Below are 19025 nucleotides of genomic sequence, written 5' to 3'. Positions count from 1 at the left end.
TATATAGAGCACTTCATACTGTGATTAAGGAACTGGATTCTTCAGGCAGATGTGCATGTTGACCTCAATTTATCTTCAAACACTGTCTATAAATCCTAAAGAGTAGGTGTCCGTTGGCTTTTGGGTTTGTTTGTGGCTTCTGGTTTTTTGGTTTTGTTTTTCATATTGGGAAATCTTCCTGTTTTAATAGTGAGGATCTGAAGCAAAAAGTAAGTATATTTAGAGTTAGATGAATGGAACAGTATAAACAAGAAAGGAACATTCTAAAATCATCTCTAGTTAGAGGAGTACCAGGAATTCTATCATGTTCTCAGAATCCATCATTTACTTTGATATAGTCCAAACTCATGACCAAATGCATCCTACACTTGTGTTCAACACACACAGACAAAAAAAAAGTAAATTTGGTCCTGAGCAAATGCTATTTCAAGGCTTTTCCCTCTACACCTTTAAAACATAACATTCAGGATTGAAATCAAGTACTTCTGTTAACAGAGCTTAAAAACAGAGCAAAAATATCAAGAGAAAGAGGCCAGCTCTTCAGAGGTCCATCAACCTGTATGAGCTACACTGCTTTAAATAGGGCTAGAGGACAAGGAAGGCCTTCTCCTGGTGTGGTTGTCAGTGCCACGCTCTGTGTGTTATCGGGACCATGAGAGCTTCCTCTCTTCTTGCTAACCTGACTCTCACATATAAGCCTGGGGATAGCAAGGGGACAGCTCTTTTTGGAAACAGGTCATGCCAAATAGCCAATACACAGAAAAGAGAGCCGGAACTCATTTTTCCTCCTGGCGATGCCTTACATTAGCTCAGCCCAAAGCACCTCTCCTCCCCCTTCCTTGCTTCTCCTAGGCCAGTGGTGACTCATCTGTACTTTTAATGGACATCTCTGAGGCTTAATTCATTATCTGAAAAGGGCTTTGAGGCCATCACATGAAGGATGCTAGAGAAGTGCAAAGAGGTAAGCCTTGTAACTCCATGTGCTAGGTACATAACTTTCTATTTTGTTTTCCTCCTTCTATAAAAACAAAATTTGCACCTGATCCTAGAGCAAGGAGGGAGTAATTCATTCCCTCGACCCTTTACCTGCAAGGTATCTCCCTCTTGCTGTCTCGTGCATGTGGTTTGGTAAAAGGGGTGGATTCTGACATACCCAACAGTCGAACTTGTGTGACTGCACCATGTAAAACGAAGAACATCCAGAGGGGCTGGGAACAGTCCACGCAGACCTGCATGCCAGTGCCAGCACCGTTGTGACTCAAATGCAGCTCGCCATCTGAATTCACCATAAATCCCAGGATGTCACCGCTCTGGAGGGGCACCACAACTCGGCAGATGGCCCAGAACTCCTTTCGGTCAACCAAGGACTCGGGGTTGTATGGGAGGTCACCAGGGCGCAAGGTGCTGGGGTCACAGGACGTCACCCCGTAGGACAGCGTCCCTGTGCGCACGGCGTTGGACTTGTTGATTTTGACAAAAATGGTTTCGTTGATCCGAAGGGGTCTGTTGGTGAAAACCAAAGTCCTCTCCTCCCGAGCGTGCTCCAGACGGGCCACGGTTTGGTCATCAAGGATTTTGACGTGGGGTCCCCGGAGATGGTGGAAGCGGAGGTCGCTCTCCAGCTGGGAGGGGAGGAGGTGGGAGTGCTGGGAGTTAAGGGAGTTCTGTGGGATGGGGCAGGTGGTGGCCGTCACATGGAAGGTCTCCTCCTGCAGATTGAGGTCGCACAGGCTGACCGAGAGGCGCGTGTCCTCTGTCTCCCGCCGCAAGGAGGGCCGGCGGATGGCGGTGAAGGAGCGGGGCCGCAGGCAGTCGGGAGGAATGATTTCACTGTCTGCAGGGAGAGACAAAACAAAAAAGGGGTCACTTCAGAGAAAACAAAAATGCCCAGGAGCTTGCAAATCGCCGTCGGTTTGACTGCTATGTTTAAAAGGGAAAATCAGAAATCTGCTGCCATGAATAAATTTCCCCCTTTAAAACATGGAAGCAAAGTATCATAAAATGTATTTGCAATCGATTGCTATTCTTGTGCTTTCCCCAGCAGCATCACCATTTTCAGCTTCTGAGCAGGCAGACTCAAAATCAATGGAAAGAATTGACCAGGGGAGGATCTCCGTGGAGAGAGGAAGCAAAGGGTAAATATCTGAAATACACTCTGAACGTACCAATCAATATCTCCAGGTTTTCATGCTCTTGTTATTGTCTACAGCAATTCTCATAGATCTAGGAAATAAATATCCAACTACACATTTTTTATATTTGAAATCAAATACCATGTGCAGTTCTAATTTATCACTATGTGAAATTTAATTAATTCTTGAATATAATTAATCATCTGTTCTGGTGCTCACTGCAAACCAGTAGAGATATGGATTTCACAGTGCAGAACTGAACTTGGGAATATGCAGTTTTCTATAAATCACATGCAATCATTTATTATCTCCAAGCCAAATAATTAAAAATCAAATCCACATATGTAACAAAGATGATGCTCACACATTCAAATCCACCAGTAGAAACAGAATTGCACCTTATCCTCTTTGTTAGTCTCACCTGCTATTTCAAGAGGTAACCAGTAATTTATTTGATTCTTTTTCTAAGGAACGTAACCACCTGCCTTTAACACCTAAATTACCTTTATTTAACATGTCCTTAGCTATGCTGTTGCCATAGGCATTTTAGAGAGCAATATACTGAGAAAAAGATATTTAAATCTATTATAAAAGTAATTGGAGACAATGCAAAGATTTATACTTATGCCTGACTCTGAACTCCAAGAAGCCCATGGCATCAAGAGACTATTCGCTGTCAGAAAACTGAGCATGTGGGTACCACTCCATACAACAAAATCCCATGCAGGTGGCACAAAGCAACAGCACCAGATTCCAGCCTGGAACCTGCCACAAACACTGTGTAAGACGCAGAGAACAGAGACTCATTCCTAACCCACCTCTTCCAGCCACATATCCTTGAAATATCCTTCTATTACAACAAAAAAGCAGGAACTCAGATTATCTGAGGATTTTCCCGATGGGATGCACCCTCTCCTAGCACACCAGAGTAGTGATTCTGTACTGATGTGCCAAGGAATAATGCCAGCTACTGAATACCCAAAATCTCCTGCAATATCTGAGGTCTGACTAACAACCTGTCCTGTCCTCCTCTTCTGGGAGCCCTGACAAGAGCACACCCACACACAGTTTGGCCGCAGTAGAGCTCTTTGCTTTGCTTAAACTGGTTTATTCCAGGCTGCTCTTTAAATAAACCGCTATTACGAGGGAAGCAGAGTCTCAAAATAAAAATGGGCTTTGTTTCTCATGTTTGATTTTCCCCATACTGATATTTCAGCTTCTCTTTCCAGAAGTTAATTAAAGAAAAGGAGGAATAAATAAAATCAGAAATTACCCCAAGTAATTTAGAAGTGGGTCGCATTAATGCTTTGTAATATTTGGGCTAGCATTTGCATTGCAAGTGCTCCTGCTGGATAGAATTGGACTTATTTTACCCTCCTTTGGCTGGAAACCCACGCAGGAGAACAAATTAATACTGGCAGCTGATGACGATCCTTTGGTGTAGGTGAATGGGTAAAGACCTTTCTGAATAGGAACAGAAGGTCCTCTCTATTTTATTCCCTGTAACTATGCATGTGCAGCCTGGCTGGCAACTGTGACGTGTGGGTAGCTTGCAGCCAGAGTTTTGAAACAGCTTGTTTTCCACCAGGATGCTTGCATTTCCCTTTGGCTGCTGGACAAAATATCATTTTCCATCTGAAAAGAGGTTAAGAGAGATGGAGTCCTTCAGCCGACAAGATACATGGCAGTGACAGCAAACCAGGGTTACACATTCAACTGTTTTATTTAAATCCATGCGTAGCTCAGATGCCTAGCCACATAAGGGATGAGATGTCTCAAGCATATGGGATTGACTGTGAGACTTAGTTTATTAATGTTTGCAAATACCCATGGAAGAAATGATTGCAGTTTACAGTATCTGAAGTGGCATTGTGAAAATTTAAAGAGAGGAGTCTTTAAGAAATACTGGCCTGATCCAGGGCTCTATATTTTTATAAATCACAAAATACCCAGTCAAAATAAAAAAAAAAAAATCCCTTTCAATGCAAAGCAAAACAAAAGTGGACTGTCTTTTGCAGTGGTATGTAAGTTGGAAGAGATGTGGAAGATAATTTATCCAAAATAACTGATTATGTCCAAGGATTATGAAAGAACAATTCTAGTGAAATGTGAAATGAGGTGACTTTGAGCAGTTTCTTTCACCAGAAGATACCCAGGAATGAGTTCTTTCCTTCCACTGAAGTTCCAGTTGTCGCTTTTTAAACACAGACCAAGCTGTTCACGCTGGAGCAGCTCTTAACACAGCCAGACTCCTGCAGAACATTTACAACCTGCCTTTAATGCCTACAAAGGAAGGACTCTATGTAGGAATGTTCAGGCACATTCATATTTGCGGAAACACACGTGGAGCACACATCAAAAAGATTGAATGACTTTATGTGATGAGACTAAAATACAAAGCGGTTCAATGGCCCATTACCAAGGAGATCACCCAGCTTCAGCCTGAAGAATCTAGAAATCAATGCTTCTTATTAAATATTCAAGGTTATAACAGTTCCTGTATAAGGCAGTTGGCAGTGTTTATTTCAGAAAAGTCAGCTTGTGAGACACCTCCTTGGGTGAGAATAGATGGACTTGTGAGTCACACCACAGCTCTCACTGAGTCACCAGAGCGAAGTTCAGCCCAGCTGGTTGGGGTACCACCAGCAAGCAGGCTGTGATTGCGGCAGCTCAGCGCAGGCTGACTGCCCAGGTAGCTTTCCAGAGAGGTTTTGCTGTGCTCTGCATCAGTGCAGCTATGGTGCCAGTGCTGGATTTAGAGACTTAAAGTTTCTGGTAGAAAAATAGACATAGCCAAAGCAGAAAAGATTTCTAATACAAATTTTCTGCTCCTCAGTTGGAGACTCTGAGACATTAAATTTTGTCCAGGATGCCTAACTTCATGAATCTCTTTGTATTTTTTTTTTCTGGCTTTGTTTAAGAAAGAAACTGAGCAGCAGTAGCAAAGTAGCACTGAAGGGCAGTTAAGCAGTTCAGCCATCTTCTGTTTCCTCTTCTTATCTAGTGGGGTTTATCTTCAAAATTTATATTCCCAGCAGCTGACGCCTTATACAGAAAATTAACTTGAAATATCTTCTTCAAACCAGAGGTTTCAAAGCTCTCTGTATTCCTGCTCAGAGGGCATGGAAGAGCGTCCTGCTCCGGGCAGGCTCAATGAAACTGCAGTAACACTTTACAACGGCACTTACAAGGAGCTGGTGAGCAGCCAGATACAGCTGTAATCACTGCATCCAGATCAGAAGTACTTCACTACCACCTTATTTTTGAACTACTCCCAAATGTTGTCTTCTTAAAATCACCTATTTCCTTAAACAGGTATAATACGTACCATGCACATTTAATATGGCTACATGCACATCTGAACACAAAGACATTTCTAAGCACCAGCATGCACAGATGACCTCAGTCTCGCACAAACCCAAAGGGGATGTGTTGCTGTCAGACTGTCAAATCATTATTTCCTTCTTATTTTTCTTTTTCAGTCCTATCTGTCACTGCCCAGAGGCGTGACTGTCCAAGGTTATGAGTCACCAGTATTCACGCACCTGAACAGAAGAGAAAGCAGAGCAAACTCAGCACACACATGCTGGAAACTTGCGGAGTCCAGTATTTATTAATAACTGCAAGCTCTAGGGACACAGATTTCCTTCTCTTGATGAGTTTTCTGAGATTTGTGCAAGCCTATGGCCTTACATGAACTGTATTTATTTAGAGTATGGGGACTGCAAACCGAGTATAAATCAACCAAACTTGACACTTATTACTACAAAAAATAACATAAAATTTGGGGACTCAGAGTGATAACCTAAGGACCTATCTTGTTGCTAATTATCTTCCTTCCCAGGAGAGAGAAATGCTGAGAATACAAGGAGCAACCTAGTCATTCCTTGCATCTGGAGTACATTTCTGTGCTCAGCTACTAAGCAAAAAGTAAAAAATTGGTAAGGTCACAACCTTACTGGTGTACTCCTTCTCTTCCTGTGCACAGCCCCGCGTTCTTTCCTTCCTTCTGTTCTTTGCTTTACCCCTTCCCAAGTGCATTTTTCTTCTCTTAATCCCTTACTTCACCAGGTAATTGTACTTTTAGTGAGTACCAGTGCTCATTGTTTATCTCCATGACTAAGGAACCTCAGAGGTGCCAAGCTACCAAAAGACATCTTGAAGCCAGTGATCCTTACAAGAAAATTCTATGTAAATGTACAACTGTGCAAGGATATATACTCTCTTATTCCCACCATGCTGGGGGCTCCATTCCTGCTCAGGAATGCAGATGAAGGCTCCTTTTCCCACCATCACAAGGGGCTGCACGGGGAGGATAGCTGGCCTTCCAACACCTGGAATCTTGCAATATTTCCTCCACGGTCTACAGCAGGCTCATGCAGCTAACAGCCCATTTGGCAAGACTTTGACATTGCAGGGAGATGTCTTTGAGATACGAGGCAGATATACCATGCCATAAAATAATATTGCACTCAAAGGCAATTGGGAAAAGCAATCAGTCATAAGACAAGAAATAAACCCAGGCTTCTGGAAACCTTCTGTCACTCGCAGCTTCATATTCCCCACCATGGGAGTGCAGGTATTAGTCCCAGCTCAGCCGCCTGCTTTGCGAACTCTGCCTGTGTTGTTCTGCGGCAATTTTTGCTCCTTTGCTGACTCAGTCCTATGGAGCTGATGTGTACTGGTGGGGAACTGCCATGCTTCAGTGCAGAAGTAGTCAGAACAATTTCTATACATTATAGCTCAATTTATTATGTACTTTAAGGTAAATGAGGACTAAAAATTCAGTAAAACGGAAACAACTTATATTCTCATCTATCCTTCCTAAAAGAAGGATGAAGACCACTGTGGCTGGGGGCAAGGAGCAATACACGTTCCCAAACCCCTTTGGTTGCCAGGTTGCCACATGTGTGTATGGCACCCAGTTCACAGCACCACCTGCACTGGTAAGAAGAGGAGAAGCCACAACTGGGTTTGGGAAGAGGTGGAGCGCTGTATGTGGCCCTGGGTTCAAAATCCACCCAGATCAAAGCATGACTGCAAGCAGATCTTCATGCAGCCTGCTGTACTCACAGTGTTCAAGACGTCCTTACCACTGTGGGATGTCCTGCTCAAGGCTTTCTCAGGCTCTGCCACATGCATCTTAACTGTTTTATTGTACCAGGAGGAGCTAAGCAAACAGGAGAATGAAAATTGCCCTTACTTAAAATAAACACAGGAGAAAAATTGAGACGTGAAGAAAGCCGAGGCCACGCTTGCAGTCATTAAGAAGCAAAGCTCCACTCACAGAGCATGTCCAAAGTACTCTTGCCTGCTGGCAATGTGCTTGAGCAGACACTCGTAAAACTATTTGTTTTTCTGCAAAGTTGTACTCTCGGTGTGAGGTCTGGAGAGGAGGCTGAGACCCCACGCTCCCGGGTGGATGCTTCTGCTCTGATACTGCACACGGGTTCCCCCCCCTTACTTCCCCAGCTTGTTACTGTTAAACCCTGAATTTATATGATCTGAAACCACTTCACTGTGTTTATTTCTCATAAACCATCAGGCGCCAGAATGCAGCTTCTCAGATCATACAATGAAGCCACTTTCAGAACATTATTGTAGCATGTGGGAGGCAAATGTTTAAAATCCCTCAAAGGAATGATTCAGACTAAAAACCTCCTTTGCCATATAGTTAGGAATTCACTTCTACAGAGTACATTTCCCTTTATGAACAACCGAGAAATCAAACGGCCTGAGTTATTGCCTCAGATCAGCCATTCCATCTCCTTGAAAACACCCACATCAAATCAAGGGCATCAGTTAAGTAAATACCTAGTTATACAATACCTGCATAATGTAGATGTCTCTATTTCATTGACAGTATAAATGTCCCATTTCAGATAAAGCTGCTTTCTTCTGCTCTCACTGGTCCGGCTTTCTTTCAGCACATGCTTACAGCAATATATGCAAAACTACGGCCAACAGACAATTTTACTTGTGCCAGCTATATGTGTAAGATGCACAGGCTGCTCTTTAAGAGACACTAAAATCTGCTCTGGGGCAAACAGCATCTGAGATCAAAAGTCAGCTGCTGGGCTCTGCAGCAGAAGACACTCTTCACCGCATAAAGAGAAAGGACATATAAATGGTGAGTGGGAGGGAGGAAGAATTAATGTTTTTATTCTATAGACTGGAAACCATGGGATGGAGTAAGCTGTCCAAGGGGATAGATGACTCCTCTGGCAGAGCTCTTAAGCAAAACTTCTTGGGATTTAGCGCAGTGCAGAGCAAAATCACCCCCTTTTCCACAGAGCACCCTCTCATTTCCTAACTTCATTCAATGTCTTATTCTCCACCTGCTGCTCCTCTGCTTCCAACTGCAGGTCACTCCTCTCACCTCAAAACTCAACTTACTTGGGACTCCTGATCCATTATGGGATCCCAACAGTCAGGATGGAAAACAATCTTCAAGAATTCCTCCTTCCCAACACATCAGGGCTTGGTATCACCACATAGTCAATGGAGGGCAAACATACATTTCATGTGCATTCACATGGATACAGGAGGGGTTAGTGGCCACATGCAACTTTTGGCTTCTTGCTCATTGCCATCTGGAAGCCAAGCTAACTGATACTTTATAAGAGCCATTTCTGTTGCAGGAGTGGCAGGTATTTAAACCGAGTGCATTTGCTTGCTTGTGACCAACACAGTCCAAATTAAACTTCTGACAAGATACTCAGATGTTTTTCCAATATTGCTGAAAGCATTGGAGAGAGTTTCTGCTGTAATCGAGGGGCAGAAGTCAAGGTCCAAGCACAAAGAGCCCAAAGTTGGGGTTTGCCTGTGGGAAAAATCATTCATGTTAACACTAGAAAGTATCACCAGATTTTAAAGCTGCATTAACAAAGAAGGCAGACCGTTGACTCTGTGGAAACAATTGCAAGGCTACAAACATCTGCTACTTCAACAGAAATTAGAGGAAATCAACTGGACTTGTCTTTGCTTTGTGTTTGCATATCCTTGAATAAAAATCAGCATTTCTTTCCAGGCATTTTGGAAGAGATTGAGCACTAAAGCTATTTGGTTTGCATCATTCAGTTTTGGAGAGGTGATCAAAAATTCGATGGAAGAGCAAAACTCAGCCTTTTAGTTGTTATCAATTGATATGTGTTTGATAAATTTATTGTGCAAATCTGGTGGGTTCTTGTGGCCATTTAGCACCAAATCCTGCTTTGGGGGAATGGTGCATTTGTAGCATTAGGCACAGAGCAGCTGGTGTCCTGCCAGGTGAACCCCAGGAAACCCCTGGGATTTGTTCAGAATACTTTTGTAAAGATATAAAAGTCCTCCCTTGGCTTACTGGGATTATCCCTGATTTCTTGTTGTGGTTTATCAATGCTGTACAAATAGTACAGATAAAATATCACAGTGAATTAAATCAGAAACAAAAAAACACCCCAGGTTCTAAAAGAATATGAGCTCAGGTACTGCCAGCCTCCAAGCTGAAATATTCAGAATGAAAAAATACAAACTGCTGAGCTTTAGGGAATTGCAGCCTTTTAAAACCAGAATGAACAATTGCGGTTTCCAGGTCAGCTTGGTAATTAAAATTATCATCTGCATATTCTTCAATAAAATCTAAGGAATGAAAGCACACAATTTCATACATGAAAAAAGACCATAGCTAAAGGTACAAAGGTTGAGTACTGACTGATAAATTGTATTTTTGGGACATGTACTATCTAGTAAAGTTATGCTCTGGACCAGTCTGGTTCATAACAAACATTCATACAATTCTGCGTAACATCTGTAAGCATGTCAAATTGATTTCAACATATGAAATGGCACAAAGAGCATAACTAACCTCATAAAATTAAAATAAATTACTGTTTTCCTTAGCAAATTTGAATGTTTTGAAAGAGCCTGACAGTAGATTAGGAAGAACAAACTTTCATACGCCTGTTACAGTTGTGGATTTGTTTTCTTTTCCACAAAAGCTGATGCTCAGAGAGAGTCTGCAGGGTGCTGGCAACATCTGTGTTACAAACATCGTGTTTTGGTTTTCTTTCAGGAAGGCTTTTCATTCAGGATATACTCATCCTCCTTGGCCACCTGTCCTGAAGACTGACAGATGTCCTTCAGGTTGAAGACGTGCTTAACTACTGCCCAGCCACCTCTGGGTGCCGGCACCTCCACGTCCGATTCCCTTTATTACATTCAAGGGTTTTTCCCTTTGATGTTTCCTGACTCCTCACAGTCATAGAAACAGCGTTTGAGGAGAAATCAAGTGCCTTTGGTTTTGTGGAGATCACCCAACCCCTGTTATTCACTCCTTAATCTACCTCACACTCAACACATGAAGTGTCTGAATTTTACTCCCACCATGATGCAATGATTCCCACCTCCATTGCCCCACGCCTGTTCAACTCCATGTTCAGCTGTTATTACCCTTCTTGAAAACCACAGCATCATCACTTTTAAGACCATACCTACAGCATTTCAATTGCAGTCCTGCCTCTCTCTGCAGAGTGCCCCACCTTTTTTTTTTTTTTTTCCCTTCCATTTCCTCTTTTTCTTCCAGCTTGGAAGTCTTTTCTTACTTGTTTGAATAACCTGGGTAAGACCTAATTCTTCCTGAAGACTGCAAATTGTCACTTTAGCTGATGATTCCTGATCTTTCAGATGTAAGCTTCTGTGTAGAAAGTTCTCTTATTGTTCTGCCTAATAACTTTATAGAATCCTCTTCTCATACCAGTGACTCCTGGCACCATCATCCCTTTTACCCTCCCTTCCTCCTAGAAATTTTGACCTTCTTACCTCATTCACCTCAGACAGTACTTCACCACTGCATGCAGTACTAAGCCCACAACTTTCACATACTGTGTTGCAGATTGCCATAGGCTCTACAACAACTCTATTTCTAATCCTCCTTACGTTACTGTGTGAATGTTTCCATAGCATCTCAGTGCTCACAGCCAGTTCCCAAGCGACATCAGACACATCCCTTCATCCCCTGAATCATCTGACAGCAATTTTCTTCAAAACAAGTACTTTCTTCCTCCTTCCTATCCATCATCCTCCCTCCTGTGACATTTATGTATCCTGCATTTATCCTTTTTTACTTGCTTTCATTTGCCCCTGTGTCTTCATGCCAGGCATGGAGAAGGTGAGAATTTCTACTCCAGAATCCAGCGTGAAGCAGCTCTCAAAAATGTTCTGACTTCTTTTCCACATGTACAAAAACGACAGTGCAGCCATTACATTCCGTCCACGCCAGTCCTTTTCTAGAGCTGCAAGATGCACTCTCCCAGTTATGCATGGAAACAATAAATTAAGATCTTGTTTGATGAGCTTATTTTCAAACAGCAAAATTATTGCAGGCCGCACCAATTCAGAAAAGTTCAGCATGTGTTTAGGTCTTTTCCATTTCATGACAACACTTAAACATCCACTTCATCTGAACAAGTATTTATATCCCACTGAAGGCAACAGGATGTACACAGGAGCATATCCCAAATCTGAGACACAGGTTTAAGGTTTAAAAACTACATTCCACATTAAAAAATTAATTCTTATGCCAAACTCCACTCTCCATTGCTGTCCTGTTGCATCCTGCCGGTGGAGTGAACAGCAACGGAGATCACCTGAAACAATAACCCTAGATCAGTCATTCTAGCTGTCATGGCTGGACAAAGTTAGGGGGTGAATCAAAGAGAGAGTCAATGGCCACTTCTGTCATTTGAAAAGTTCATCTCTTCAATAAATTTTTAATATATTGTCACGGCAAATGCCCATTATGCTTCTGATTACTTTATGAATTATTCTGATACCCTGAACTAAAGGAACTGAAAAGCTGAATTTTGCCACCAGAGCCTTGGCTAACTCCTTAAGCAAAAAGACAAAGTCTGCTCTCACTTTCCCCAGGGAAAGCTTCAACACCTTGCTTATCAGTAAAGCTAATTTAAATGCACAGATCATAGGACGTGGCCTTAAAAGGTTTAGACAGAAAGACAGAAGGCTTTTCTGAAGTTGAAAATTGAAAGTATAAACAAGAACCAGCCAGAGGGCCACAGTCTGGCTGTCAATCAGGGCAGTGTGACTTTGCTATAGCCGCTGGGTTCGTATGGAGAACAAGGTCCAGCATGTGCTGCCAGATGCTCAAAGCAGCTGCAGCCCCAGCAGCCAAACCTTCCTCTGCCCCTGAGGAAGCGGACTCAAGACCTTGATTCCCTAAGGTTTCTGCTCTCCCCACGTCCCACAGATCTGCTTTTCTTCCTCTTCCTTCTCTTCTTTCTCCCTTCCCCACTTGACACTCTAAGCACAAACAAGCTTGGTCCTGCTAGGATTCTGGTGATGAGACAGGATGGTCTTCCAGGGAAATTGAATCCTAAAACTGGGACACAGCCCCTGTGGTAGACAAAGCTGGACTGTCTGATGAGAGGCAGGCACTGACCATCTCACAGCTTCCCCAGCAAAAACAGTGCACCAGAGACGCGCCAGCTATAAGCACAGCAATGGGGAGACGCCTGACTTTGCAAGTGGTTTGTGCTATTACTGATCCTCCAGATCTTTCAAGGAGGGGTCTGGGCATGGGTAAGACACAGGCACCTAAAAATGCGCTGAGTTTTTTGGTTCTCTTCACTTAACACAGGGAGCTTTTCCTTTTCTTCTTTGACCTCCTTGAACTCCTATGACAGATGTCTGCTGTTTCTCAGCAGCTTCCTTTAGCCATGATGCCCTGTTGTACTGTCCATGTATATTCACTAGGATTTAAAATTTCAGCTTATGGCAAAGGTCACTCTCTCTGACTGATACAGGCTCTAAATGTCTTCATTACCTGCTAATGTTGTATTGGTTTTGCAACTGTTTGGCTAGGAATGAGTACCAATGTTCATTCATCCACATGTCCAGTTTCAATCTGCTAAAGTCCCATGCCTTTATTTTTACCCTTCCTGTTAGCCCACGATGCTATATACTTCTCTGGTCTGGGAAACAGCTAATTGACCCTCTGCTCTTTGATGGTTTGAAAAATGTAAAGTTTATCTCCAGAATGTGGTAAACAAGCTTGGGTTTGGAGATTAGACTACAGTTGGTATATTCAGAAAAAAAAAAGGCAAATAAAAACATCACAGGTAAGAACCTTGCTGAGATCTACATGGGCTAGAGAGATGGTAACCAGTACAGGAGTGACTCTCCCAAACTCAAGGGTTTCTCATCCCATTGATGGACTAATTTCTCTTCAGTTTCTGGCTCCTTCAGCATCAAAGTTTAAAGCAATATTTGGTGGCCATGGTATTGTGAATCTTTCTCCACATACTCGAACTGTTGTAGGGAACTATCAAATCCTTTCTAAATAATGATAAAAAATTTTGAGCTTACATCAGCTGAAATGTCATCACCAGCACCAGTGATGTCTTGCTCAGCCTAAGGAATCTGGGACCAATCCCAGGTCTGTCTGGGACTCAGTTATCAGAGAAAACGTCTCTCCACTCTGCTCAGTATGGTACCACTGTTCCTGGTGCTATAACAGATTTGACCTTTAAAAAGTAAGGTTTTTTTCATTTTCAGCTGTGAATATATTCTTTGTTTTCAAGCACAGATGCAGTCCAGTCATCAGAGCGAAAGTCTGGATAACACACATTTGTATTCATAGCTAAAAAACATGGGTTTCTGAAAGCTAGATGAGAAGAAAAAGCAGATGATGTGCTCAAATTATCCTAATATCTAAAACAGAGAAGAAAGGGTTACTAGTGGCTGTATTTCTGTTCTGTAACTCTTCTTCATATCACAGTAAATAAGGGGAAAAAAAATGCAAAGAAGAGTGTGGAGGACTTATGCTCCGGAGGAAGCCAGTGGATATGTGCAGAAAGGGCCCCATGAAGCTGTACACACTCTGCTCCAGCCAGGGCTGAAGCTGTGTAACCAGCCCCTTTTGGTCTGTGTCCATAGGAGAAACAAGGCACCTGGGCAGCTGTTACCATAGCCACTCCTTTATAACCCAGGGTCAAGTTTCCCTCTGCACAGAAATACTATTTACAAGGTGGCTTAGGGATGCCTGGCAGTTAAAATTGGCAAATCCCATCCCAGGGGAGCTTATAGACCAAATTAGACATAACACAGCGAGGGAGTACGACAAACACAGGGGGATTGGACTAGATGATCTGTTGAGGTCCCTTCTAATCCCAAACATACTGTGAAACATACTGTGAAAAGAGGGGCAGGGTGAGATGGTAAGATGCTGTGTATATGTCTTGTCGGCTCTTTTATTTTTTCCTGCTGAACACTGTAAGGACTCTGCATCCCCATGTATTTCTGCAAGTGTCTGCTGGTCTATTCTGCTGTGGCCACTCAGCGATGACACAGCCCCTGCTGGGATGGGCTCCACGGCCTCTTCAGATAAATCTGAACCCTCAACACTGGAGCTAAACAGCCCTTTTGTGAAGCTGTCAGTGCTGCCAGGTCCGTGAAATCCCCCTGGCCAAGCGTCACTCCCTCCACTAGGTCGCACTGGTGCACAGGCACTGTCCGCTCCCATACTCCGGAGAGGTGAACGGGCAGCTGCCGGCACACCGGACCGTGTCTAACAGAGCCTGGCATCAGTGGGGACATAGGGGCAGCATTTAGTCCCTGTATTGGCATGAAGAAATCACGGCAGTCATACGAACTGCGTGAACTTGTCCTGACAGTAATAGGACTCAGAAATCTGAGTTATGTAGAGTCCAAGTTACATAGAGTACAAGTTACTACAGTCTTCTCCCTTCACTAAACAGACTTTACTATCAGGGGGCCAGCGTGACAGCACTGGTAACAGAAATTGTCTCCATCTGCCAGCCTGCTGACAGCCAGTGCGGCACATCCCAAGCACCTGCATCCCACCAGGGAGAGGTGAGGTTCACACAACCCGTGCTGCCAGATCTGCCCCATTGTCCCTTCCATGACAGACACCTCACATCTGAGAGCTTCCTGCTGCAGAAAAACCTGTCCTGTCTGCAGAGAAACAAACAGCGATTGCCACCATGGCACGAATCTGCTGGAACGGTAATAAACAACTTTGATATCTACTGCATTTCACTGCTTCGTCCTGCCAGAAGCATTTCACTCAGGTCTGTTGAAGCTCCCTCAGTCACCCATGCTCTCCTAGGCTCAGGTGATGCAAATTACTTCCTAAGTGGGGTTCACAGCACTTTGAAAATTCATATTTATGTGCAACGTGAATCAAATAGAATTTAATAAGGAAACAACAGAATGGCGGCTGGATTCACTTTTACATCTATCAAATTTACATCTACACTTTTATATATTTTAAATCAAAACATCTATGGGGTTATCAGTTTTCTTAATCTGTAGGTGGAGATGCTGCAGAGCTGAGGGTGCCAGTTCATCGTTACACGGTGGCTTCATGTGGGGCCCAGCCGGCTGCAGCACCCATGGGTGCAAGTGAGAAGGGACAGCGTGGGTCACGTGCCTGCTTCAGGCTGTCCACTCCTACATTAATCCTGTGAGAAGCTGCTGATGAGAAGATGTCATCCTCCGACCCTGTCCCTAGGAGAACACAGTCACCTCAACACTCGTGTCCTCCTGTTGATTACCCACCATGCCCCAGCACATGGTTTTGGGAGATGAGTCCCAGCTCAGGGTGTCAGAATGGCCTTTCCCAGAGGCACCAGTGCTATAACAAGGTTTGTGGTCCATTTGAAATTAGCCATCCCAAGTAACTTCTAGAGTCTACTTTCTTCACCTCTCAGCCCTCTGGGAAACTCTCTTCTCCTCAGAAATTTGATATTTTTAAATTTTGGCTTGTTTTGCAGGTCAGCAGTCTCATTCCCCTGCACTCCCAGTTGTTCAGCATGGACGTGTTGAACGCTATCACTGTCTCTGTGCCTTTGCCATCCCACCAAGTCTGCTCCATGGGTGGCTGGAGGCAGAGCCACAGGAGCTGGCTCCTTCAACAGTGGCTGTGCGCTCACTCGGAGGATGCTCTGCCACTGCAGTACCTGCCAAACCACCTCAGCGCCATCACCAGCGCACATATGGTCAAGCCCAGAAATTGGCAGGAGGGGAATGATGCAAGGGACAGACAAAAACAAGCTGGACATGGCCAGGATTAGCCACTGAGCCCTGCAGGCTCCTTCCTGTTCCCTCCCTGGCCATCTCGGTGCCATGCCCATGGCCATGTGCTGCCTGCACTGCACAGCTGCCTCTGCTTTGCTGGGGTTTGCAGTCCCTGCAGCTAAATTCAACGGTAGGCAATCCAGAACCATTAAGGAAAGGGATCAGGATGATGCGAGACAACACTTGCTGCAAAACGGACACGTCTGCAATGAGAGCCATCTAACGCTGGCCTGCTGCACAGCAAGGGCAGTGTTCTGCCCCCAAAACAGGGTGCTTCTTGGTGGACTTCTCACATTATGAAAAAAGAATCATTTTTCCCCAAAAAAGAAAAAGACACCTGTGAGTTCATGCACTCAAGCACTTCCCATTATCAAACTGCGTTTTGACTCCAGACCAAAAGCTCAGCTTAGGCTGCAGTATAAAGCAAGGACCATTTCTGCCTCGCACCAGCTCAGCATCAGCTCTCCCCCATGCACATGGAGTGTAAACACTTATAACTATTCATCTGGTTCTGTGGTTTTACATTGAAAATACGTTGCTATGGAGAGCACAGCACGGCAGCATGCATCCAACACAGCGCACCATGGCAGAAGCAGCCCACAGCTTCTGCTGGTATTTGCAGGCCCTCCACTGCCATCCACACAAAGGTTGAAAATAGACCTAAAGCTCAAATAAAGTATCTGTAACACCTCATTTCTGCCCATCCCTCCCCGAGGCACTGAGACTTTTCACAAAAATCATACCAAGCATCCCACGTACACTCTGACGTCACCTCACCAATTCCTAATTCCTCACTGTACACATGCCTCAAAAAAGGAAATTCCTTACAGCCCCATTTTCATTCTGTGTCCTATTTTTGTCTGGGAACCAGGTTTCCCTTTGAAACTACCCACAGGTGCTGTTCAGTCCTTATTACCTTTTAAGCCACAACACAAAGCAAATTCCCTGTGCTTCTCCACCTTGTTGCCCTGCCGACTGTCAAGGATCTGATTTATGTCATTTAAAGCCAATCTTAGCAAAGGTCATTGAGCAGCAGCAAAGTGATCTCCAAATACAGACGCAGTTCAGAGAAGATTATTTGTGCCGTTGAAGTCCCAGCCTTCGCAGTCTCCAAAACACATAGGCTGGGCCTTGAAGGATGCTGAGCATTTTCTGATCTCACTGACTTGAGACTTGGGAGAATTTAGCAAAAGCAATGCAGACTCGAGGCCACAGCCCCACGAATGAAGAATACCTTTGGGGTTTTTCTTTCCTATGATTTTTTAAAAGATCTGAAATACTGTTTGTTTTCTTTCTCATATTCTGGAGGAATTGATAAATCTTCAACTGTACTGTAAACATGCAGCCATCAGCCCTTGATTTCTAAAAATGCATTTGTATTAAACTATGAAATTATTTACAGTGGTCATAAACATCTTTCCAGCATCTGGCAGATGGGAGAGGGCCTTGAAACTCATTCATTTACTTACATTGTAAACCACTTTCTAATAAATAAATAAGCTCTTAATATCTCACCCACAAAAAGAGGCACATAGCGTACAAAACTATATTTAGGGGTCCTTTGGAGGTCAAGGATTCAGCAGCTGAATTTCTCTGAGGATCCTTCTTTGGTGAGTGTAGGTTTATGCCCAAATGAATGGTCAGCTGAAAGTCTTTATTCTGAAATCAGTTTAAAATTCTTCCATTGCTTTGAATTCTGCAGGAGCAGCTGTTCAGTTCTGCTTTTGCCTGAACCAGGGTCAAATCCTGATGAAAGGGGCGGAGGGGGCACTTAGAAAAGCCAAGTAAATGTTTGCTGACCCTTTAGTAGCGACCTTCCTGGGAGGGACTGCTGAGCCTCTGGGCTGGCTCCTGGGGTGGGGATGCTCTCCAGGTCAGAAGGATGCCCTGTGCCAGAGCCCATGGAGAGGGGAGAATGTCGTGCAGCCTTGCAAAGAGGCGCAAAATGCCGTGCTGTGCTGGCACTGCCTCCCAGGTTTTACTGCAGAGGAGTGGTCAGGACATAGAATCATTTTGGCTGAAAGAGACCCACAAGATCATCGAGTCCAACCATTAACCTAACACTGTCACTAAACCTTGTCCCTAAGAACCTCATCTACATGCCTTTTAAACACTTCCAGGGGTGGTAATTCAACCACTTCCCTGGGCAGCCTGTTCTAACGCCAATCCTCTCAGTGTTCCATCCTGCCCCTGGCTCAGCACCCACAGCCCAGGCACTGCCTGCCAAGTCATACAGAGCAGGGAGAAGGGAAAACAAGAATCCCACACATCCCATCAAACACTATACGAGGAATGATCCGTGTTAGGGCCCCTAATGGATGCTGAAAAGTATTTAACCTGATGGAAACATAATTTTCAACTTCTGTGAAATGTGGTGCCCTTGAGGACAGAGGAGGATGAGTGGCTGGTTCAAAGCAATCCAGGATTGAAAACAATGTTGTTAGATCAAACTTCATCCAAAATCAGTGTTTTGGAAAAAATAGCCATAGCCTTTTACAAAACCCAAGGTAAACAAGGACTGCTTCGCTTATATAAAAATAAAAATCAAACTCTCCCCTAATTTCAATGAGATCTGGTTAAATGAAAAGGTTAACTAGCAAACAGGACAAAAAATATTTCATTCACTCTTCCTGCCCCAGACACGGAATAGAGGGAAGAATTAATCAATTATTAAAATCAATTTTATTTTAATCATGTGAGGTTATACTCACGGACAGCTAGAGATCTGAAAGAAGAATTCTAAAATAGGAGTCCAAATGTAACCAGGTCCTACTATAGTGCCAGTGGTCTGTGGACAAG

At 43.8% G+C, this 19025-nt stretch overlaps 1 protein-coding gene across 4 annotated transcripts in view; it reads right to left on the bottom strand.

The window, feature by feature from the left end:
- NEURL1 (neuralized E3 ubiquitin protein ligase 1) overlaps positions 1-19025 on the bottom strand; it is a 158857-nt gene that overhangs the window by 18108 nt on the left and 121724 nt on the right. For all 4 annotated transcript variants that reach the window (XM_065843823.2, XM_065843825.2, XM_065843824.2 and 1 more), the window contains exon 4: positions 1154-1834. In XM_065843823.2, the coding sequence (XP_065699895.1) occupies positions 1154-1834 (681 nt within the window). The remainder of the gene's footprint in view (positions 1-1153; positions 1835-19025) is intronic.

This window comes from Patagioenas fasciata, chromosome 8, assembly GCF_037038585.1.
Source record: "Patagioenas fasciata isolate bPatFas1 chromosome 8, bPatFas1.hap1, whole genome shotgun sequence".
Lineage (NCBI taxonomy): Eukaryota > Metazoa > Chordata > Aves > Columbiformes > Columbidae > Patagioenas > Patagioenas fasciata.
This window is presented reverse-complemented; position numbering and strand designations above follow the sequence as displayed.